This window comes from Mobula birostris, chromosome 2 (assembly GCF_030028105.1).
Source record: "Mobula birostris isolate sMobBir1 chromosome 2, sMobBir1.hap1, whole genome shotgun sequence".
NCBI lineage: Eukaryota > Metazoa > Chordata > Chondrichthyes > Myliobatiformes > Myliobatidae > Mobula > Mobula birostris.
Window position 1 is genome coordinate 49,678,703 of NC_092371.1, and position 24,455 is coordinate 49,703,157.

The window sequence follows — 24,455 nt, forward strand, 5'->3', positions numbered from 1 at the left end:
CTACAACAAAAGGAGGTTTTAATGTTATAATTAAATGCACTCGGATAGTTAGCAATTAGCTCTACCAACTCTTGGTTAAACTAGTGAGATGCACAATTACTTATGCAAGTGCTTTACACGCCCCTAGTCCCTCGCGCTGGAAATGTAAAGGCGGCAGACAGGAGCTAGAAGGGTGACTGGAATAGAGTGAAGTGAAATACCCGAAACAGGTCTGGTGATAAGGAGCGTAATACTAAAGCCAACAGGAGTAAATAAGCGAAGGAAGAGAAAAAGCGTTCGGGCTTTTCGCCCACTCCCTTTGTGTTATGTACCTTAACGTTCACGCAACTGACAGAATTTCTGAGTTCCCCATCCAGACTGGGAATGGGTGTGGGGGGAGGGGACGTGATATCGATGAAGAATGTCGGCAAGACCATTGACAATTCCTCTCATCTTTGCAATTTTAAACCACAATAGTATAGTCGGGGAAATGTAAGGGTTAATTTCTTATAGGTTGCCGCCCCGCCCACAAATTAACAGGAAATGAGTTCTTTGTCGGACGAATCGCACTGCACATGAAACCAGTCCAGACACAGCACCGAATCTGGAACTTGTACGTTCGGATCAGCCAGTCATTCTTCACTTGAGCTTTTATGATCAGTCCACTTCGTCGGCGTTTGTGGTAAAGGGAAAACGATTAATTTGCAGGTAGGTTGTTACACTCTACGGTCAGACCACTTTGGGCGGCTCGTTACACAGAGCGAGGAACGATTTTTTTTTCAGGTACGGAGCTACGAGGAGCAACTGCGGTCGCCCTATTAATACTGTATTGTACTTGTGTACGAAATATAAGTTGGGTCCTGTTTAAACAAAACGCTTGATTTATTGTGTTTTAATTTATATTTCTCGAATTCTGATTATCTTTTATCGCCGCGACCATTGACAAAGGATGGTCTTGTTCACCAGCGAGTGTCTAGGTGCACTTTTTGGATTCCGTACGACTGTCTATCTTCGTATCACCGTCGACTCTAGGCATTAGTAGGCTTTTCTAACCCTGGGAACCATCTAGCCTGCCAGTTACAGCTTTTTTCCCGTGTTCTGGGATTAATGAAATAGGACACCCATTTTTATTCGCTGTTTCAAATCAATCCAGTGCGCAAGTGAAATATTTCCCCCAAGGTGACTGCTCGGGTCATTCCAGCTAAAGTTGTGTGAAGGAAAATTCACGGGACAAACATACCTGAGACCAGACCCACGAGATTCGGCAAATGCTGGAAATGAGAGAAACGCACGCAAAATTCTGGAGAAACTCAGCAGTTCAGGCAGCGTCTATGGAAATGAATCAACAGTCGACGCGTCCGGCCAGAAACGTGGACAATTTATTCACTTCCATAGATGCAGTCTGACCTGCTGGCTGCCTTAGCATTTGATGCCATACCTGAGACTTGCCAATCTTGTTTTACAGTTTAATATAGAAACGGAAAACGTATTCTGGGCGGAACCTAGGTCAAATTTCAGGAGAGCTGTAATCCTGGAGGCGCTATTTTTGAAGGAGGCGTGAACCGTGGACGGTTGGCTTTCAAACGTGGACCAAATACGTCGCCCTCGATCAACAGCAACAAAGCAAATAATAAAGTCAATGTCAATTCCATTACTGGTTTGTGGATCTATGTCTAAATTTGTATTGTCTACCTAATGCCAAAACTTAATATTACTGTAAAATGTTTATTGCATGTTGTGATAATGGAAGTACTTTATTGTGCGTCATTTCACTGGGGATAAAAGCTAGGTCTTTTGGTTAGCAGTGTTTTCAGTATTATTTTATGGTTTCAATAGTAACAGCAAAAGAGAATGGTAAGTTTTTTTCATAAAACCATTAGTTTGGCAGATGTATCAGATATGAAATCAATGTGTAGAACAAAAATGAATTGACTCAGTGAGGTATTGTTCATTGAAACGTGGACCATGGAAATCTACAGCACATTACAGGCCCTTCGGCCCACAATGTTGTGCTGACCTTGTAACCAACTCTAGAAAATGCCTAGAATCTCCTTAGCACAGCCCTCTATTTTTCTAAGCTTCATGCCCTATCAAAGAGTCTCTTAAAAGACCCTATTATTTCGCAGTTGTATCCAAAACTTTGGAGTAGTATTAAGGAAATTTACAATAAATATACTGCTTTCTTCCAAAATAAATCCCAGTTTAAACCAAATTCAGTGGACATCTAATGATTGCTCAGAAAAGAAAATGGGATAAATTTAGTGCTGTATTTGCTAAATTAAGTTCACAAATCTTTGTTTTTTCTAATAAACTTCCACATTAATTGGGTAGGACTTGCTGTCAAAAATTAACCTCCGTGTGAACTTTATGAATACTGTACACCATGAGCAAATCATTAATACAAAATATTTATCATTTTCTTTTTAATAGCTTATTGTTAGAGATGCCCTGGAATATCTTAAGATATCAGAAGAATTACAGGTCATTTCAGGAATTTTGTATTACTGAGTTCATTGTGTTAAGTCTGGTGAACTCTGGTATAGTCACATTATTTTCAGCCTCCCTCCTGACCAATTATTTGTGCAATTTATTTTTTTTAAGACCTTCATTCCGCAGATTTAGAAAGGATATCTTTTGTTTGTACCCTTGCGAAATCCCTTGGGACACTGTGATACAGGCTTTTGTATAAATGGTTTTGTTTCATTGAAATGGGGAAAGCACTTATTGGCCTAGATTTAAACTGGGAAGCTTGGCTTTTCCACAAATGGTGAAGACTACCACATTTTTATCTCTGCAGTGAAGCTGATATGAGCTTCTCTGAATTATTGGCCTAAAGCTGTTTATGGCTAATACAAGAAAATCGAAGATCTTATTCGAAGAAAATAAGATGCAATACTTGGACCTTTTGAGATGACTATTTTACTGGCTGGATTTTAGGGAATATCAAATCACATGGCTGAGAGTTAAACACCTCTGACACCTGCTTTCAAATTACTCCAGACTACAGAGTGTGCTAAAAGGATAAAATTCCCTTCTATATCGTACATTTGAGTGGTGGCAATTCATTTCCTGGTAGTCAAGGCCTATGATACAAACCCTTACAAATTCGGGATTTGTTAATACTCTCATTTTGATGGCTCACAAGATATCTTGTATGAGAAGTGGAAAAAAATCTGCCATAAACACAAAATACTCTGCAGATGCTGGGGTCAAAGCAACACGCACAACACGCTGGAGGAACTCAGCAGTTTGGGCAGCATCCGTGGAAACGAAGAGTCAATGTTTTGGGCTGAGACCCTTCGTCAGGACTGAAGAGGGAGGGAGCAGGGGCACTATAAAGAAGGTGGGGGGAGGGTGGGAAGGAGAAGGCTGGTAGGTGCCAGGTGAAAAACTAGTAAGGGGAAAGATCAAGGGGTGGGGGAGGGGCTAGGCGGGAAAGGTGAAGAAGGAATAGGGGAAAGTCCCTCGGCGACTCCCTGGTCCACACGTCCCTCCCCACGGATCTCCCACCTGTCCCTACACCTCCTCTCTCTCACCACCATTCAGGGAATGGTGAATACACCATTGAATAGGTGAATTCACTGAATACAGTGAAATCAGTGAATACACCTCCTCTCTCACCCCAAACAGTCCTTCCAGCTGAGACAACACTTCACTTGTGAGTCTGTTGGGGTCATCTATTGCATCCGGTGCTCCCGGTGAGGCCTCCTCTACATTGGTGAGACCCGACGCAGATTGGGGGACCGCTTTGTCGAGTACCTCCACTCCGTCCGCCACAACAGACAGGATCTCCCGGTAGCCACCCACTTCAACTCTGCTTCCCGTTCCCATTCGGATATGTACACACATATGGCCTCCTCTACTCCCATGATGAGGCCAAACTCAGTTTGGAGGAGCAACACCTCATATACCATCTGGATAGTCTCCAGCACCTTGGCATAAACATTGAATTCTCCAACTTCCAGTAACTCCCTCCCCCTCCCTTCCCCCATCCCAGTTTCACTCTGCCCCCTCCCCCAGCTGCCTATCACCTCTGTCATGGTTCTGCTTCCTTCTACTACCCATTGTGCTTTCCCTTATTCCTTCTTCACCTTTCCTGCCTATCCCCTCCCCCACCCTTTGATCTTTCCCCTTACTGGTTTTTCACCTGGCACCTACCAACCTTCTCCTTCCCACCCTCCCCCCACCTTCTCTATAGGGCTCCTCCCCCTTCCCTCTTCAGTCCTGACGAAGGGTCTCAGCCCAAAACATAGACTATTCGTTTCCACGGATGCTGCCCCACCTGCTGAGTTCCTCCAGCGTGTTGGGTGTGTTGCAAAAAATCTGCCATGGCAGAAATGAGCTTCTAGTTGAAATAATGTTAGGCAGATTTGAAGATTTTTGTTCTGTATCTAGTATCGTATTTTTTTTACTTCATATCCTGCTCCAATTGTTGTGTATCTTAAACAGAGGACTTCTTTCCAGCACCATCCACAACAGAAAGACATTGAACACAAGTGCACATACACACAATTCTTTCCTGTGTTCGCACCACCACTATAAGGCAAGCATTGACATTACAAGAATAATTAGATGGACAAATTAGTTTTGATATTTTTGGGGAGTGAGAAGATGAGTGACCAGTCATGTGGGACTGGCTTTGGTCTACCTCTTGTAGCAGTGTTTATTAAGTTGGTTCATTTCAGCTTCTGATCTGTTATAACCATTGACTGACAATGCAATTTCAAAGACAAGTTTGGATTGATAGACACCTATCTAAATAGTCATACAAGGAAGAAGAATAGTAATGGAAGATGGTTAATATACTTCATGGAAGGATGTCGGCCATTCTTATCTCATTTTTATATACAATTCCAGACTCACCAATGTGGTTGACCTTTACTAGCTCAGTTCTGGGAACTTAGAAAAAGGGCAGATAAATGTTAGTATTGCCAATGACACTCACAGCAGGTGATTAAATAAAACACTGTTTTACCAAAATGATCATTACTTCTTTGCTCACGTGTTATATGGATATGGTTTCCTGGGTCATTTTCTAGAGCATATATTTGTCTTTCTTTGAACTTAAAACCAGCATTCAGGGATTTGACATGGTAATTAGCAGCACTGTGAGTAAGAGAAGACTATTACTTCAAATTAAACTTGGAAAGTGAAATCTGATCATGTAAAATTATAGCAGAAATTACAAAGGACTTAACATCAAGTAAATTCGTCTAACCACAAAGATGCATTTTATGTTACTATTCTAGTTTATTATTTTACGTAAGTATATCTATATCTGCTTCACTTTATTGCAGCTTACCCTTTTCTCTCTATCTCTTACTTGGTCTAATTTTGTCATTTCTTAAGAACTACGAGATTCATTGTGGTATACTTAGTACAACAAAGCTAATATTAGAATCATAGAGCAATACAGCAGAGAAACAGGTCCTTTGGCCCAAACTATCCAAGCCAACCAAGGTGCTGACCCAAGCTAGTGTTACATGGCTCATATCCCTCGAAACCTTCCCTACCCTTGTACTTTATCAAATGTCTTTTAAATGTATCTGTCTTATTGACAGTTTTTGGTAGCTTATTCCATATATACACCACCCGCTGCATGAAGAAGATGCCCCCATGCCCCTTTTCAGTCTTTCCTCCTCATCTTAAATTTATGCCCTCTAGTTTTTAGTTACTTTACCCTTGGAAGAAAAACAATGTGCCTTCACCCTATCTACTCTGACCCTCATGTTTTTGTGCACCTCTACAAGGTCATCCCTCAGTGACCTTTGGCTATGGGCTAAAGTCCTAACCTGCTTAAATCTCCCTATAACTTGAGCTCTCAAGTTCTGAAAACAGTTGAAGACTTAAGATGAAGTGATTCAATCACAAGTATATGATTGTTATGGTGCAGAATTAAATGGAGGTGTAAATTTGACTGCAGAATCCAAACAGAAACTTGAGTGCACACTGAAATTTTGGGTGCCTTGTTTCCATGTGTCTCTGTAAAGAACAGTAGGCACACAACACTGACCTCAGAATTTGTGGAATGCTTATTTGACATTGATGTCCCCCCATCAGATGTGAATTTATAATGGGGGGAAAAACACATGGGAGAGTAGATTCTCCCAGAAGGAAGAAGATTTACTTGTGTATAAATTTAATAGATAACCTTAACCTTTATCTGTTGGGGGATCCCCTGAAGAAGCTATCAGCAGAGATAGCGCAGATATAATGACGAACCAGATCAGTGATCCATTCTCTAGATGCTGATTTCTTCCGACCTAATGCCTGATAACTTTACATTCCAACTTGCACCTCAGGTGCTCCGGCCATGATGGGATATTGCATAAGTTTATTATTGATACTTCCCTGATTCTTAGCATTGCAAGCTTTTAACGTGCATAGCCAGGCAAGAGGCTGTGAATCATGCTACTTAAAGAACAGCATTAAAGAAATGGATTTTTTATGAATTCTCCATGTGGCGCTATTTTGATGTATCTTCATAAAAATAATGGAATGTATCATGTTCGTATTATATTGTGGCCAAGTTTGCACTCAGTAGCCACTTTATTAGGTAGTTCCTGTACCTAACAAAGTGGCTACTGAGTGTATTTTCATGGCCTTCTGCTGCTGTAGCCTGTCAGTTTCAACGTTCGAAGTGTTGTGCATTCAGAGTTCTCATCAGCACACCACTGTTGTAACATGTGGTTATTTGAGTTACTGTCTCTTTAAGCCAGTATGGCCATTCTCCCCGACCCCTCTAACTTACAAGGTTTTTTTCACCCACAGAACTGATGCCTACTAGGCTGTTGTGTGTGAAAATCCCAGGAGATCAGCAGTTTCTGTGATACTCAAACCACCTGATCTGGCATGAACAATCATTCCATGATAAGTGTCACTTGGATCCCATTTCTTCCCCATTCTGATGTTTGGTCTGAGCAACAACTGAACCTGTTGACCATATCTGTATGCTTTTATGCATTGAGTTGAGGCCACATGATTAGCTGATTAGATATTTGCATTATTGAGCAGGTATACTGTACAAAATAAAGTGGACACTGTAGTTAAGTGTGAAACTAAATGTGAAATTAACCTATTGTAAAACTTAACCTAGATGGAGAACTCTACAAACTGATATGGCACACAATTTTGATGAAAGTGCCACGGTAAATGGGGAGAAAATTCAAAAATCTTAAGTGCAAAGGTACTTGGGAGTCCTTGTGCAGAACACCCTAAAGGTTAACTTGTAGGTAGAGTCAATGGTGAGGAAGGCAAATGCAATGTTAGCATTCATTTCAAGAGGTCTAGAATACAAGAGCAGGGATGTGATGCTGAGGCTTTATAATGTACTGGTGAGGCCTCACCCTGAGTATTGTGAACAATTTTGGACTCCTCATCTAAGAAAAGATGTGCTGTCATTGGAGAAGATTCAGAGGAGGTTCACAAAGATGATTTCAGGAATGAAAGGGTTATCATACAGGGAATGTTTGATAGCTCTGGGTCTGTACTCACTGGAATTTAGAAGGATTGGGGAGGGGGGGAATCTCATTGAAACCTTTCGAATGTTGAAAGGCCTAGACAGAGTAGATGTGGAAAGGATGTTTCCCATGTCAGGGATTCTAGGACAAGAGGGCACAGCCTCAGGATAGAGGGGTGTTCATTTAAAACAGATGCAGAGAAATTTCTTTAGCCAGAGGATGGTGAATCTCTGGAATTTATTACCAGAGGCAGCTGGGGAGACCAGTTCGTAGGGCGTATTTAAGGCCAAGCTTAATCGGTTCTTGATTGGAAACAGGGAGAAGGCTGGGAGTGATTGAATAGCAGAGCAGACTCGATGGGCCAAATGGCTGAATTCTGCTCCTATGTCTTATGGTCTTATAGTATGATTGGATGACTTTGATCACAGATGGGCCAGACATGAGAGAGTCTGTTAACAGAACCTTAACAGACATCCCACCTCTCCTGGAAGTTCCGGGAGTCTCCTGCATATTGATAGTGGCTCTCTGATGCCCGTAAATTATATACAATATCCTGGAAATCGATTTTTTTTGAGAGGGAGAGTGAGCATCCTGATTGGTCTCTCTTCGTGCTAAGTAGACCTATCAGTTTTCTCTGTGGGCGGGCTTTACAGACGACCTCAAAAATAATGACAGTGTTGCTCGCTGCACTGTTTGCAACAGTGACTTTTCTATTGCCCATGGTGGGTTAAAATGTGAAAGGCATGTTGAGGTGAGTTTAGCAGGTGTCATTCGTTCATTAGCATAGCTAACACTATTTAAACTAGCTGGCTAGCTGCTAAGGAGCTACTCTATTGATGTCCTACGTGATGAGGCCAAACTCATTGTAGACTTGCTTAAAGTTGTAATAGAATAAATACGATAATATAAGTACATATTTTAATGTCACATTTTCTGCATATACCCAACTTGGTTTACAGATTAGACAAAAATCACTAAACAAAGTATTACCCTTGGAGGTCGACCAGGGGTAGGGGGTATATGGGGTTGCAGGGGGTGGGGGTGCTACCTCCCTGAAATGGGTTTTTGCAGGGTGGGATGTCTGCTAATATTGGGTGGATGATGAAGAATACGTTGTACCCACATCTTAATGTTTGTATGCTGATTTAGTAGTGACAAATGTCACCACTAAACATGTTTTGGACCCATGCCAGTTTAATGTAGGTGAAGAAAGCAGAATCAACACCCGTAAGGAATTATACTTGTGTATCAGATCACCAAGTAGAATAAAAACATTAGGAAATGTACTATAGGCAACTGAGTTACATTTAGTAATGTTTTTGGGACCCAACATCATTTATGCAATAAGGGTAGTATTCTAAATGCAACCTTCACAGAAGAGAAAAATCTTCAAAAATTTAAGGAGGCTTTCAGAAAGGATCGTCAAAATGGTGTTACACTTCAAAGAAAAGTAAATGTGCCCTTCTGCAGAAGCAAGTGATTTATTTAGCTTTGTGAGCCATTGATAATTAAAGAAAAAGCTGGCCTTGCCGTGTGTTAACTCTACTTCATCTTTTACTGAGAAACAAACCATGGCAAATGGTGCTTAACTTGTGCAAGAAAATTATCAGCAGAGAGCTCATTTTGGTCCATTATAGAGTCATAGAAAAGTACCGCATAGAAACAGGCCCTTCGCCCATCTAGTCCATGCCAAACCACTTAAACTGCCTACGCCCGTTGATCTGAGCCAGAGCCCCTATACCCCTACCATCCATGTACCTATCCAAACTTCTGAAACTTTAAAATCGAACTTGTATGCACCATTTACACTAGCAGCTCTTTCCACACTCCCACGACCCTCTGAGTGAAGAAGTTTCCACTCGTGTTCCCCTTAAACTTTTCACCTTTCACCCTTAATTACAATGTCTACTACGTTCTAAGACTTGTGTGCAAGGCTTGTAAGCACATAATTTGGCAGCGATTACCATCTCATGGTTATAACCCTTTGGCATTATACGTATTGACAAAAATGAAATGAATTATGTTCACATGGAGAAGCTGGTATTGTAAAGTACTTTTGAAGTTCTTTCCTGATTCTTGCTGGGAAGGTATCATTTACTGACCACAAGACTTTAATGGCAGCAGCATCAAGGATGCAGAGTAGGGCACCCCACTTGCTCGATATAATACTGGTGTTGGGGATAGAGCATCCACAAATCTCTACACTGGTGCCTTATTGAAACTAGTTATATGAAGATAATGTCACTAACATAAAATTGCTTTTTATTCTACAAGTTTAGAGAATAACTTCTTGTCATAGCAATGAAAAAAGCTAGAACTAAGCTAAAAGACCTGTTTTGAGGAAGACGAGTAATCACACTAAGTGGATAAATAGTCAGAAGGACAACATGAAGCAATTTCATCCAAAGTGAAATGGATTGTATGTTAGCCATGCTGAGGACATGGGGTGGTGATAACAAAGGGATTGCTAGGCAAGATTATGGAAGATTTCCATGCAGAACATTTGGATAATAAACATGAAGCTGATAGCCAGAGGACTTTACTATTGTCTGTTGCCTACAAAGGTATAGACAGTAGATGTATAGTGTACCAGAATTGGAGAATGGACCCTCTGAAACAATACTTTAGTATGGAAGTTACTTCTGGATCATTTCAGTCGATCTAGAGAGGATAATGCATCCGGACACCATACGTCTGCACAGATTGCACTATAAATGTTGTCATATCACAAAACAGTTTCTAGTTTAGATGACATTTGTTTGATAAATTATGAAGAGCATTGTGTATAAAGAAAAGGCAGTTTACACCATTGAGTAAAAACATCACTAAAAGAGATGTGGAAGGTCAGCAAAGGTCACAACAAAACTGTTATGCAGCATCTGCCCTAAATGGGACAACATCTTAATTAGCAGTAAGGGGAATCAGTAGAAGTGCAATGCGTGGGAAACACAGGATGCACTTGAGGCTCAGCAGACATTAAGGATGAGGTTATTTGCCTGGCACCAGGCCTAGAGCTCTTCTACCTCCTCTCTGTAGGCCATTTCATATTTGTTGGTGATGAGCCTCACCTCTGTTGTGTCATTAGCGATCTTGACGATGTGATTGCTCAGATATTTTGTCAGTGCGGTCATGTGTGAGCAGAGTATACAGCACTGGGCTCGGCACACAGCCCTGGGCGGCAGCTGTGTTGAGGCTGTTGGGGAGGGAGGAGCATCCTGACTGTCTGAGGTCTGATCGTTAGGAGAACTAATACAATACCTTTAATCGCCATCAGGATAAACATTATGAATCCAAAGATAGATAACACAAAATCTGGTTGATCCACGAGTTCTAAACAAGACACAAGAAGCACAGCTACAGGTGTAGTATGATTCTGATGAGTTGAATGTAAAAGATTTTAATATTTAAGTGGTTGTAAATAATAATTGTTACTTGGATAGCATTGGATTGCAAAAAGTGCTAAGCCAGTTATTTTAAGGTTTGTATCTCATGATTTATTACAGTCTGATCTGCAACAATATTTATGCAAAGTTCCACCTATGATTAACCCTTAGATCAGCTACATGTTCATTGTTTGAGATTCTGGTATGCAAGTCCATCATACAATGGACTTTGTAAGATATTAAGAATCCTCTGAGTACACTGACGTGCGTGTGAAACCAACAATTAAAATCCACTTTGGGTTTAATTTTGTTTAATCCACAAATTTCATGCATTTATGGGAAATTTTGTAAACAAATCATTGTCTCTAAATTAATGCTAAAGAAATTCAATGGAAAAATGTACACCAGCTGATATAAAAGAGAAAATGTTGGATAAACTTAGCAGATCATGCAGCATCTGCAAAAGAGAGACAGTAAATTTTTGGAGCTTTTAAATTCAGATTTCCAGCATCTGCAGTTTTTCTTGGTTTTTATTCTGTATAATAGGCTTACTTAGTTTTGTTATGGAAAATGTTGCTCTGATTACACTACTTGGCAAACAATGCGGGATTTAGACTTTGGCTCTGTCCTGGCCCAGCCTATCCCAGCTATTTTTATGCAACAGATGGGAGAGGTATAGCCAGTGGCAATGTAGTGAAGGTAAACTATACCACTAGGTGTGGTATTACAGCTCACCATCTGAGTTTTTATATCGTTCACTGGAATCCATTGTGTCCACTGATTTTTGTTGTTGGTTTAAAAGGTACATTTAATGTCAGAAAAATGTATACAATATACATTCTGAAATGCTTTTTCAGTTATCTATGATTGAGCAGTAGTTTAGTGCTACAAGGGTATAACTTGATAATCATTGATAAAAGTTAATGATAATCCCCAATTCCAAAGGAAATAGTGCATTTATTTTAACAAACATCATTAATACTGCTCAACCAATGTTGTTTGTAGTTTTGCTGTCTAAAATCAATGCTGTTTAAGTACATATTAAATTATATCTCTATAAAGACCTATTAGCTTTTCTAAAATTGGGAAAACACCCAAAAATGCTTAATATTGATATGCTTGTTAATCACAGTATAACTTAGTGAAGTGGACTTCATCAGAAATTGCAGAGACCGATACAGGTAGAACAATCAATGTTTGATGATGCAGATTTAGGGGCAAGTGGGTGGAGTTTATTTCTTTTGAAATGACCTGTATCTTATTAAGCAGCTATTGCTAGAACTTTGCAGATTTTAAGAGATTTCAAGCTATTATACTAATGTCTTGTACTAATATTCTTCATGCCTTTCAGAAAATACCTGCTAAATAGAGACATTCTCAATGCTGTTAAAAACTAATTTAAAGAAGGAACAAAGAATTTGATGAATAATTAGCAAACACAGAGTGAAGAAGCTTGCAGCTTTACTGATGCATTCAACGGGCTGGACTGAATGTCAAGCATGATGTCCCGATTCTGCTGAGTACAAGTGGATACTAAGTCTTGGGTTTTTGGTAACAAGAAACAGAAGGCGATTAAGTTTTTTAAGAATATAAAAAAAATGCTGAAACAAGTCTCTGGTACCTCTACATTCACCCCACCAATCCCTTTCCGGATTCTGAACAAGGGGCCAGATTATTTTCGAAAGCAGATGGAGAGCAGCAGCCGGAAGCCAAGTGCTGTAGAACGACTGGAGGCTGATAAATTAAAATACGTGAAGAGCCAGCAAGTAGCAAGTACCCGACAGGAGCCAGTCAAACCAAGTGTACCTGTCCTGTTACCAAAGGTCAAAAGGACCCTCCAAAGTCCCAGGAAAACCTCCATTGCTGGGGCCAACAGGACAGATAACTCTGATTGGAGAGGAGCTTTAAACCTGGAGACCTTAAGAAATTTAATCCTCATTTATGAGTCACCAAACTCACCAACAAAACAGTCTAGCTCTGCTGAACAGGCTAAGGTTTCAGGCTGTGGAGACCTACAGAACCACGGTGGCCAGGAGCCTGTGAGTCACTTTGGGTCTGAGCTACGCAACAACATCCTTGCGCCAGCCCACAATGCAGCAGTAAGGCGGGTGGATGTGCGCCCCAGTGTGAGCAGGCGTGTCAGGAGTCCGCCATGCCCTTCCCTTCCCAAGTCAAGACTTCCATCTTCCAGTTCCAGGGCTTCATCAGGGAAACTTCACCCCGATATGACCAATCGACAACAAGTCTCACTGCACAGGTCCAAATCTGATCTCAGTGACCGCTACTCACGAGTTAGTGCCAACCTGGAGCGATTCTTCAACTATTGTGGTCTGGATCCTGAGGAGCTGGAGAACATGGGGATGGAATGCTTGGCCCGAGCCAGCTCTGACATAGTGTCCCTAAAACTCTACAGTGCTAGTAACCTCAGCTCTGAGTATGGTCCTTCTCAGTGCAGTAATGCAATTGAAGAGAAGCCAAATGAGCGCATTCCATATGGGATCTCCATCATTGAACGCAATGCCAGAGTCATTAAATGGTTGTACAGCTGCAGGGAAGCAAAGGAATCACAGAGAGTTTCACCTGTTTAAGGCAGAAGATACTAGGACAATGGAGAAGAAGCATGAACTGAGACTTCATAATCTTATCTTTGGTGTGGCATTTGTCATTTCATTTGCATTCTGTGAAACTTGAGCTTTATTGTTCATTACTGCCATTGGCTGCCTATTTTTAAAAGGCTGTTTAAACTTTTTTAAAGGGCTGTCTTTATCCTACACTGTGAAAATAAGACTGCACAATTTCACTTAAAATATTTTCTGTCTGTTGAGATAAACTGAAGGACTTGTGTGATTTAAAAGAAAAGTAGATCTTCCTTGATTTATAAGATCATTACAAATAATCTGAAATAGGATAACTGTGTAAATTTACTTCTGTTTGAATACTTAACAGTAGCAAATATAAAATAAATGTACACAGGTTATTGATATTTTAGGGAAAAGACAGGATAAACCAAAGGGTACAAACAGATCATCCTCCTGAAGGTTAGCCTAAATATGAAAATAATTCCTATCTTAGACATTAATCTGCTGTGTCTCAAATTTCAGAAATTAGTATTACCTTTTTTGTTGTAGCATTAATATTTCATCTTGAGCTAAAACTATATTAATTCTTTCTGATGTTTTGTAATTGTTTTTAAGTATCTGTTTTCTTAAGACAGATCTTTTGTAATTATATAATAAGTTTGCAAGTTGCTGTTTTGCTACTTTTTAAATTAAAGATCAATACCTGTTGTGAGAAAATATCTTTCTGTTTTGGTTTTTAGAGAATGGACATGATAACCATTGTAAAGAAATTAAGGCATCTGAATTATAATCAATATTATATATGATCTGTCTAGCTAAATTCAACCTACAGTTTGAATTTGCATTGTATTGGTTAGTAACATAATACAAAAGGTTTTACAGTGACTACTTTCAATAAAAGACTAAAAGACTAAGTGGTTTGGGTTAATAATTTAGAGGTGAAGAGTTTAAAAAAAACACTATACTTTTTATTTTAAAAAAGCTGGAAGCAGGTAATGAGCAATTGGATTGTCATTAAAATCCAGCCTAGTTCACTCATGCCCTTGAGGGGATCTTACGATCCTTATCAGGTGTGGCCAATATGTGACGCCAACCCTGGAACAAAGTGTATGGTTTCTAACTATGTTTTAATATAACTGAGAAAAGCACTGAAGGTCAAGGGAGGGCTTTCTCTGGTAGCATAAATCAGGGGCTATCCAGACTTCAAAACTTCATTGCAAATGAGAAATAACAAAAATATTAGGTGACTGTTTAAGATTAAATTTAGGTCTGGACACTAATCACAATCAGATTTAATATCACAGGGATATGTAGTGACATTTGTTAACTTTACAGCAGTAGTACAATGCAATAAATAGAAAAAATGTGAATTACTGTATGTGTGTGTGTATATGTGTGTGTGTGTGTGTGTGTGTGTGTGTGTGTGTATATATATATTATACTCACTCACTCACACACACTATTTCATTCACAACCAGTATTTCTGATAGAGCAATACAGGAAAAACTCCTGAGAAACCCGAAACTTGTTTAAGAGGTAAGGAACAAAGGCTGGAATAAGCCATACGATCACCGCTGCCTTCTCCACCATTTAATAAGGTCATGGCTGTTCCCAAGTCGTCTCCACTTTCTTGCCTGATCACCATATTTCCTAACACTCCATTGTCTCCAAGTATCATATTCATAACATCAGAGCACCCAAACCACTGAAAAGGTGGAGAAATCCTAAGCTTTCCATCTCAGTCTTGATTGACAGACTCCCTTCCCAGAGATGATAACATCTGTGCACATCCTGCCCCGTACCACTCCTCACTGCTCCCCTAGTTTTGATCCCACACCAAGAAGAAAATATTCTTCATAAGTGTTCTGTCAATCTCTTTCAGAGTATTGCATGGCAGAATGGGTTAGTATATTTGTGTTTGTGGTTTATTCCCAAACATTCCATTTCCGGTAAGTACTTCCTTAAGGGGAAAACACACACCTCAATATTCAGAGTTCATAGTAATTCATGAATCAGTCCTAGAAATAAAAATGTTCATGCACCACTATTATCTCCACATCCAAATACAAGCCTCCGTAGATAATGCTGACACCATTCCTCAATGCAAAGCAGTTAAGTCTGAACAAATCAGCTTCCCCATTCTGGATCCTGCCCTTGTACACAACTTGCAACTCTAAGTGTGGGGCCTCAGACTACATAAATTATAAGATGTAGCAGCAGAATTAGGCCATTTCAGGCACAAAACTGTTGACCATCCTCCAAGTGCAGCGTGACTACAATCTTATAAATGCTCAGAATTATCTCCTATCTCTTATATTCTATTCTCCTTGAAATAAATGCCAACATTGCATTTGCCTACTTTACCATAGACTCAACCTTTAAATTAACCTTCTGGAAGTCTTGCACAAGAAATCCTAAGTCACTCTGCAGCTCTGATGTTTGAACCTTCTCCTCATTTAGGTAATAGTCTGCATTACTGTTTCTTTTACCTAAATGCATTATCAAATATATACTAACACTGTTTTCCATCTGCCACTTTTTTGCCCATTCTTCCAATTTGTCAAAATCCTGCTGCAAACACATTGCTTCCACCTCACTATCTACCCCTCCCCATCTTTGTATTATCTGAAAACTTTGCCACAAAACCATCAATTCCATTATCCAAATCATTGACAAGGTGAAAAGCAGTGGTCCCAATACTAACCCCTGAGGAACACCACTAGTCACTGGCAACCAACCAGAAAAGGACCCTTTTTATTCCCACTCACTGCCTCCTGTCTGCCAGGCATTCCGCTATCCATGCCAGTATCTTTCCCCATAATGCCATAAGATTTTATAATAAGCAGCCTCATATGTGGCATTCTATCAGATACTTTCTGAAGATCCAAGTAAATGACATCCACTGCCTCTCTTTTGTCCACCCTGCTTGTTACTTCCTCAAAGAATTTGAACAGATTTATCAGGCAAGATTTCCCTTTACAGAAACCATGCTGACCATGCTTATTTTATCATTAGTCTCCAAGTACCCTGAAACCTCATCCTTAATAATAGACTCCAACTCTTTTCCCAACCAGAGGATAGGCTAACTGGCCTATAATTTCCTTTCTTTTGCCTTCCTCCCTTCCTAAAGAGTGCAGTGACATTTGCAATCTTCCAGTCCTCTGGGACCATGCCGGAACCAAATGATTCTTGAAAGATCATGACCAATGCATCTGTTATCTCTTCAGCAACCTCTCTCGGGACTCTGGAACGTAGTCCATCAGGTCCAGGTGACTTATCCACCTTAAGACCTTTGAATTTTCCTAGCGCTTTTACCTCTGTAATAGCAATGGCATTCACTCCTGCTCCCTGACACCCAGGGACCTTTGGCACACTGCTAATATCTTCCAAAGTGAAGACTGAGGCAAAGTGCCCCTTAATTTCATCTGTCATTTCTTTGTTCCCCATTACTACCTCACCAGCATCATTTTCCAGTTGTCCGATATCAACCCTCACCTCCGTTACCCTTTTTATATAACGGGAAAAACTTTTGGTATCTTACTTTATATCATTCACATCTTAAATGGATCTACATTCTGTCTTCAGCTAACAGAAATATTGCCACATACAAACCTAATTCTGAATGGCACAGTACCAGTACCAGTCGTCACCACTCTTTTCGCGGTTGTCACCCAGTCTTTCCTGGGTGTCACTGATGAACTCGGTGTAAGCTGTGTACATACATCTATTGATGCTTCTGGACACATCTTCAGTGACGTTCCTGGAATCATCGGGTGTTTCGGGTCTTTCAACATCATACAACCTCCTCCAGGTGATCCAGCCGGGGCTGATATTTCAGATAGGCATTTAATTACTAGTTATATTCAGCGCATTGGAGGATGCATGACCATGACTGCACTTTGCAAATTTTGCTACAAAAATGGTTTCCCATTGCCTTTTACTGGGCAGTGTCTTTACAAGATGGGTGACCCCAGCCATTTTCAATACTCAGAGATTGTCTGCCTGGTGTCATAACCAGGACTAGTGATATGTACCAGCTGCTCACACAACCATCCACCACATGCACCCATGGCTTCAAGTGGCCCTGATCAGGGGGTGGGGGCTAAGCAGGTACTACACTTTGCCCAAGGATGACCTGCAGGCTAGAGGAAGGAAGGAGCTCCTTCCACCTCCTTTGGTAGAAACATATCTCTACCCTGCCATCCATGTAACACACACCTTTTGCAAAAATTAAGTCAATTTCGTTTCAGTTTGCAAGAATCTGCCTCAAACAGTTGCTGAATCCCAGCCCCCCCCCCTTTTCTCTGCATCCTGCCAACTCCATCTAGTCTCTTGCAAACTGTTTCATCATAAACTTACCATCCACTCAGTCTTACTTTTCCTTTTGAATTAGCTGGCCTCACTAAATTACCCAATAGCATTCAACTCAGAAAATATGCAAAATGTCATTTGGCTCACTAGTTTGGGGAAGGACAGGCAGATGACCAGGCAAGATTACTCTTTCAGTGGGAGATCAGTAGGGAGGGACAAGTGGACAAGGGAGTCGTGTAGGGGACAATCCCTGAGAAAAACAGAAAGCGGAGGGGCGAGAAAGATGTGCTTGGTGCTGGGATCTCTTTGGCGATGACGGAAGTTACAGAGAATTATGTGCTGGACGCGGAGGCTATTCGGGTGGTAGGTGAGGACAAGAGGAGCCCTATCCCTGGTGTGGCGGCGGGAGCATGGGGTGAGGGCAGATATGTGTGAAATGGAAGAGATGTGGGTGAGAGCAGTGTTGATGGTGAAAGAAGGGAAGCCCCTTTCTTTGAGGAAGGAGGGCATCTCAGCTGTTTTGTAATGTTCGGCTCATCCTGAGAGCAGATGAGGGAGAGGGAGAGACAGAGAAACTGAAAGAAGGAATGGCATTTTTACAAGAGACCGGGTGGGAAGAGGTACAGTCCAGATAGTTGTGAGAGTTGGTAGGTTTATAAAAGATATCAGTAGGTAGACTCTAGCAACAGAGACAGAGAGATCAAGAAAGGGGAGGGAGGTGTCAGAAATGGACCAGGTAAATTTGAGGGCAGGGTGGAAGTTGGAGGCAAAGTTAATGAAGTAGACGAGCTCAGCATGGGAGCAGGAAGCAGCACCAATGCGGTCATCGATGTAGCGTAGGAAGAGCTGGGGAGCAATGCCGGCGTAGGCTTGAAACATGGACTATTCCATGTAGCCAGTAAAGAGGCAGGCATAGCCAGGACCCGTGAGAGTGCCCATGGTTTGAAGGAAGTGGAAAGGGTTGAAAGAGGGATTGTTGAGGATGAGGACCAGTTCTGCCAGATGGAGGAGAGTGGTTGTGGAGGGGAACTGGTTGGGTGTGTTGCCTAGAAAGAAGCGGAGAGCCAAAGGCCCTCCTGATGGGAGACAGAAGTATATAGGGACTGGACATCTAGAGTGAAAATGAGATGATCAGGGCCAGGGAACCTAAAATCATTGAAAAGATCAAAACTGTGTCAAGTGTCATGGATGTAGGTAGGGAGGGACCTTACTAAGATGGATAAAACAAGAATCGAGGTATGCAGACACAAGTTCAGTGGGGCAGGAGCAGGCTGAAACAATGGGTCTACCTGGATGGTCAGGTTTGTGGATCTTGGGTAGGAGGTGCTGGGTAAAGGAACTATGAGGTTGGTGGTAGTGGATGCGAGATCCCTAGAGTTGGTAAGGTCAGTGACGGTGCAGAAAACAAAGGCTATGTGCTTCTTGGTGGGGTCCTGTTCAAGGAGTATGTAAGAGGAGATGTCAGGGAGTTGCTGCCTAGTCTCGGCAAAGTAGAGGTCAGTGTGCCAGACTACTACAGCACCCCTCTCATCTGCAGGTTTGATGGTGCGGTTGCGATTAATGCAGAGAGAGTGGAGCACAGCATGTTCAGAGGGAGTGAGGTTAGAATTGGAGAGAGGAGCGCTAAAGTAGAGGCAGTTGATGTGGTGTTAAAATTGAGACATCTGAACAACATCTGTCTCCACAACCTCTTCACTCTCTGAAGATTGTGGAGATAGATGTTGTTAAGAGCTCAGACAAAAGGTTGGGTATGTTTGACTAATGTTCTGCATATATTTCAATGCAAGTTGTAGGAAAGGCCGATGAGCTCAGGACATGGATCAACATCTAGAATTATGATGTTGTAGCCATTATTGAGACTTAGTTGCAGGAGGGGCAGGACTGACAACTCAATATTCTGTTGTTTTAGACATGTCAGAGTGGGAGGGATTAAAGGAGAGGGGTGGCTTCACTGGTCAGGGAAAATTTTACAGCAATGCTCCGACTGGAGAGCTCATCTACTGAGGCATTATGGGTGCAAATGAGGAATATAACCACAATAATGAGGCTATATTAAAGACCACCCAATAGTCTGTGGGATTTAGCAGAACAACTTTGTAGAGAGATCGCAAGCTGTCACAAGAAACACAAGATTGTTATAGTAGGTGATACTAACCTTCTACATATTGAGTGGGACTCCCATACTGTAAAAGGAGTAGATGGGATACAGATTGTCTAACGTATTCAGGAAAGATTCCTAAATTAGTACATAGAAGTCCCAATGAGAGAATGTGCGATTCTTGATCTTCTAATAGGGAATGAGACAGGGCAGGTGACAGAAAGAGATAGGTCTGGTCTGCAGGTTGAAATTCTAAATTGGAGAAAAGCCAATTGTCATGACATCAGAAAAGATCTGGCAAGTGTGCATTAGGACAGGCTGTTTTAGGGCAAAAGTGTACTTGGGAAGTGTGAGGCCTTCAAAAGTAAAATTTCGGGAGTATAAAGCCCGTATGTGCCTATCAGAATAAAAGGTTTAGGGAACCTTGGCTTTCAAGACATATTGAGGCCCTGGTTAAAAAAGAGGAGGACATTTCAAGTATAGGCAGGTTGGAACAAATGAGGTACTTATGGAATATAAGAACTGCAAGAAAGAAATCAGGAGGGCATGAGATTGCCGTAACAGACAAGGTGAAGGAAAATCCCAAGGGATAGAGTAAAAGGATTGCTAGGGATAAAATTGGTCCTCTGGAAAGTCAAAATGGTGATCTATGTGTGGAACCAAAAAAGATGGCGGAGATCTTAATGGATTTTTGCATCTGTATTTACTCAGGAGATGGACACAGAGTCTGTAGAAGTGAGGCAAAGCAGCAGCAAGGTCATGGAACCTATACAGATTAGAGAGGAAGAGGTATTTGTGTCTTGAGGCAAATTAGGGTGGAAAATCCCCAGGGTCTGGCAAGGTGTTCACTCATACCCTGTGGGAGGCAAGTGCAGAAATTGCAGAGTGCACTAGCAGAGATATCTAATCATTCGTAGTGACATGTGAGGTACCAGAGGATTGGAGGTTAGCTAATATTGTTCCACTGTTTAAGAAAGGCTCTAAAAATAAACTAGGAAATTATATACTGGTGAGCCTGACATCTGTAGAGGGAAAGATCTTGGAAGGTATTACAAGCAACTGGATATATGAGTTACTTGGAAAGACATGGACTGATTAGGGATAGTCAGCATGGCTTTGTGCATGGTAGGTTGTGTCTAATCAACATTATAGAGCTTTTCAAGAAAGTTACCAGGAAGTTGATGAAGGCAAGGCAGTAGATAAGGCATTTGATAAGGTCCCGCATGGGAGGTTGGTCAAGAAGGTTCAACCACTTAGCATTCAAGATGAGGTAGTAAACTGGATTAAACATTGGCTTTGTGAGGGAAGCCAGATGGTTGCCTCTCTGACCCTGGAGTCCTGTGACTAGTGGAGTGCTGTAGGAATTGGTGTTGAGTCCGTTGATGTCTGTCATCTATATCAATGATCTGGATCATAACGTGATTAACTGGATCAGCAGATTTATAGATGACACCAAGATTGCAGGTGTAATGGACAGTCAGGAAGACTACCAGAGTTGCAGTGGGATCTGGACCAGATGAAAAATGGCAGATGGAATTTAATATTGACACCAAGATTGCGGGTGTAATGGACAGTCAGGAAGACTACCCGAGTTGCAGTGGGATCTGGATCAGATGAAAAATGGCAGAAGGAATTTAATACTGACATCTGCAAGGTGTTGCACTTTGGTAGGACCAGTCAGGGTAGGCCTTACACAGTGAACGGTAGGCACTGAGGAGTGTCGTACAACAAAAGGATCTGGGAGTACAGGTCCATAATTCATTGAAAGTGGTGTCACAGGTAGATATGGCCGTAAAGAAAGCCTTCATAAATTAAGGTATTGAGTACAGGAGATGGGATGTTACCTTGAAATTGTATAAGACTTTGTTGGTGAGGCCTAATTTAGAGTATTGCAATTTTGGTCACCTACCCTACAGGAAAGATGTAAATAAGTTTGAAAAAGGTACAGAGAAAATCTGCAAAGATATTAGCACGACTGGAGGATATGAGTTGTAAGGAAAGATTGAATAGGTTAGGACTTTATTCCTTGGAATGCTGAAGATTGAGGGGATAGGAATATATGAAATTATGAGGGGTTTAGATAGGGTAAATGTAAACAGGCTTTTTCCACTGAGGTTGGGTATGACATCATGGGTTAAGGGGTGGAAGGTGAAAAGTTTCAGGGGAACATGAGGAGAAACTTCTTCACTCAGAGGGTCGTGAGAGTGTGGAATGAGCTGCCAGCGAGCTTGATTTCAACATTTAAGAGAAGTTTGGGTAGGTACATGGATGGTAGGGGTATGGAGAGTTATGCTCCGGGTGCAGGTCGATGAGAATAAGCAGTTTAAATTGTTTAGCATGGATTAGATGGGCTGAAGGGCCTGTTTCTTGCTGTACTTTTCTACGACTTTGTTGTTGCAACTTTAAAATTTACAAGATACTTGGCAATTCACATGCACTTCTCTTTATTTCTCCTTCCTCAAGTCTGAACTTAAATCCTGTCGTTTCAAGTCCAAAGGATAAATTTACATGGCTGATTGTGAATTTTCAGCCTCATATGCATAGCAATATTAAATGCATTCTACAGCTCTGTTACCTTGGGTAGCTTCAATTCTTTTTCACACCATTCTTCTCCACAAAACAAGGTTTAGGTCCTTATCTATTATTAATTTTCAGCAAGGAAGCATTCAGTAAATACAGATTAGTATGTGGAAAACAAAAAGAGCTCAAGTACATGGAAGCCTCTAAATATGGAGCACTTTCCAAGGCTGGCCTAGTATATTTAAAGTTCATCTCAGACTGTGGATATGCATGCATCTTTGACATATACCGCACCTCCCTACCATACATGACACACTGCCCAACTCCATTATTGACCCTCCCAAAAAAAAATGTCCCATCAGAGACATCTTCAGCACTTCACCTTATCTTGGTTACTGTCACTGCGTGCTTCAAATCAGCCATCATGATCCTGTACCAAAGAACTCTACAGTTTCAGAACTAAACCACTACTGCCTGGTGGCACTGACACCAATCATCATAAAGTGCTTTGAACGGCTGGTATGGGTACAGCTCAAAAACTCCATACCTGACACATAGGGCACACCCCCAACCTCAGTGGAAAAAGCCTGTTTACATTTACCCTATCTAAACCCTGCATAATTTCATATATTCCTATCCCCTCAATCTTCAGCATTCCAAGGAATAAAGTCCTAACCTATTCAATCTTTCCTTACAACTCATTTCCTCCAGCCGTGCTAACATCTTTGTAGATTTTCTCTGTACCTTTTTCAAACTTATTTACATCTTTCCTATAGGGTAGGTGACCAAAATTGCAATACTCTAAATTAGGCCTCACCAACAAAGTCTTATACAACTTCAAGATAACATCCCATCTCCTGTACTCAATACTTTGATTTATGAAGGCTTTCTTTACGGCCCTATCTACCTGTGACACCACTTTCAATGATGCTTACTGCCACAAATGCTTACTGACGGCAATGTACACAAAATACTGCAGGAACTCAGCAGGCCAGGCAGCATCTATGGAAAAGAGAAAATGGTTGACCTTTCAGGCCAAGACTCTTCATCGGTCCTGCTGGAGATTCTCGTCCCTAAACAGTGACTGTTACTGGTTTCCATTGATGCTGCTTGGCCTGCTGAGTTCCTCCAGCACTTTGTGCATATTGCTTTGATTGCCAGCATCTGTAGATTTTGTCTTGTTTGCTTACAGACAGAACTGTTCTGTGACAGATGCCATAGCATCTATCATATACCTGGCCCTGCCACACCTGACAAACAAGGACACATGTCAAAATACTGTTCCTGGATTTCAGTTCAGCATTCAAGATTATTGTCCCACAGATCTTGGCAAATAAACTCATACTCCCTGGTCTAATGTACAACTACATGTTATACTTCCTAACCCACAGATCTCAGACAGTTAGGATGCACAACCACTCCTCTCTCCCCATCAGCCTTAACGTGAGTGCCCGTCAGGGCTGAGTGCTGAGCCTAATGCTATACTGTATACTCTGCTCACACAAGGCTGCACGGCCAAAGACCCAAGCAATGACATTGCCAATTTCACTGATGGCGGGGCCTATCGCCAACAATGATGAGACAACCCACAGAGAGGAGGTGGAAGGGCACAAGGCCTGGTGCCAGGCAAATAACATCTTCCTCAATGCCAATAAGACAAAGGAGATGTTCATCTATTTCAAGAAAATCCACATCACTTACACCCCTCTGGCGGTGCTGCGTCGGATCCTGAGCAACAAACACTTCGTTTTCCTTTACACTCATGTAGTGAAGAATCTTGAATCCAACCCGATGCACTTTTACAATAACAACGCCAATGAGTCCCACAACATCCCACCAATCTTGTAAACGGAGGTTCTCACCATGCATTTCCGACTGTGAAAATTAGTGTACATCATAATTGTATTTATAAAAAAAATTAGTACATCTAACTCATTTCTTTGTACTGTATAAACTGATTATTTAAATTGAATATAATGATTTAACAGCAAGCAACCAGCAAAGGGATCATCTGCGACTGCAAGTTTTTGGACCTGTTTTATTTGCATCACAGCTGAGGACGTTACCAATGACAATTGCATACACAATGTTGCAGTCATTCGTCCGAGCTCCTTGTGTACAGTAC

The 24,455-nt window shown here is 41.3% G+C and overlaps 1 protein-coding gene across 4 annotated transcripts; it reads left to right on the top strand.

Annotated features, from left to right (window-relative positions):
- Positions 1-532: 532 nt before the first annotated feature.
- On the top strand, positions 533-14,277 carry LOC140208347 (protein FAM110B-like). 4 transcript variants are annotated; one of them, XM_072276963.1, is made up of 4 exons: positions 533-687; positions 1,445-1,636; positions 10,714-10,799; positions 12,174-14,277. In XM_072276963.1, the coding sequence occupies exon 4, from the start codon at positions 12,421-12,423 to the stop codon at positions 13,408-13,410; it is 990 nt and encodes a 329-aa protein (XP_072133064.1). In that variant the 5' UTR covers positions 533-687; positions 1,445-1,636; positions 10,714-10,799; positions 12,174-12,420; the 3' UTR covers positions 13,411-14,277. The 4 variants fall into 4 exon arrangements, with proteins under 4 accessions (XP_072133064.1, XP_072133052.1, XP_072133059.1 ...); XM_072276951.1 differs by lacking the exon at positions 10,714-10,799; XM_072276958.1 differs by lacking the exon at positions 10,714-10,799 and having other exon boundaries at positions 1,445-1,614.
- The last annotated feature ends 10,178 nt before the right edge of the window (positions 14,278-24,455 follow it).

What these genes read in the sequence shown, in the direction of transcription:
- LOC140208347 (XM_072276963.1), top strand. Translation starts at nt 12,421, where the DNA reads ATGCTGAAACAAGTCTCTGGTACCTCTACATTCACCCCACCAATCCCT.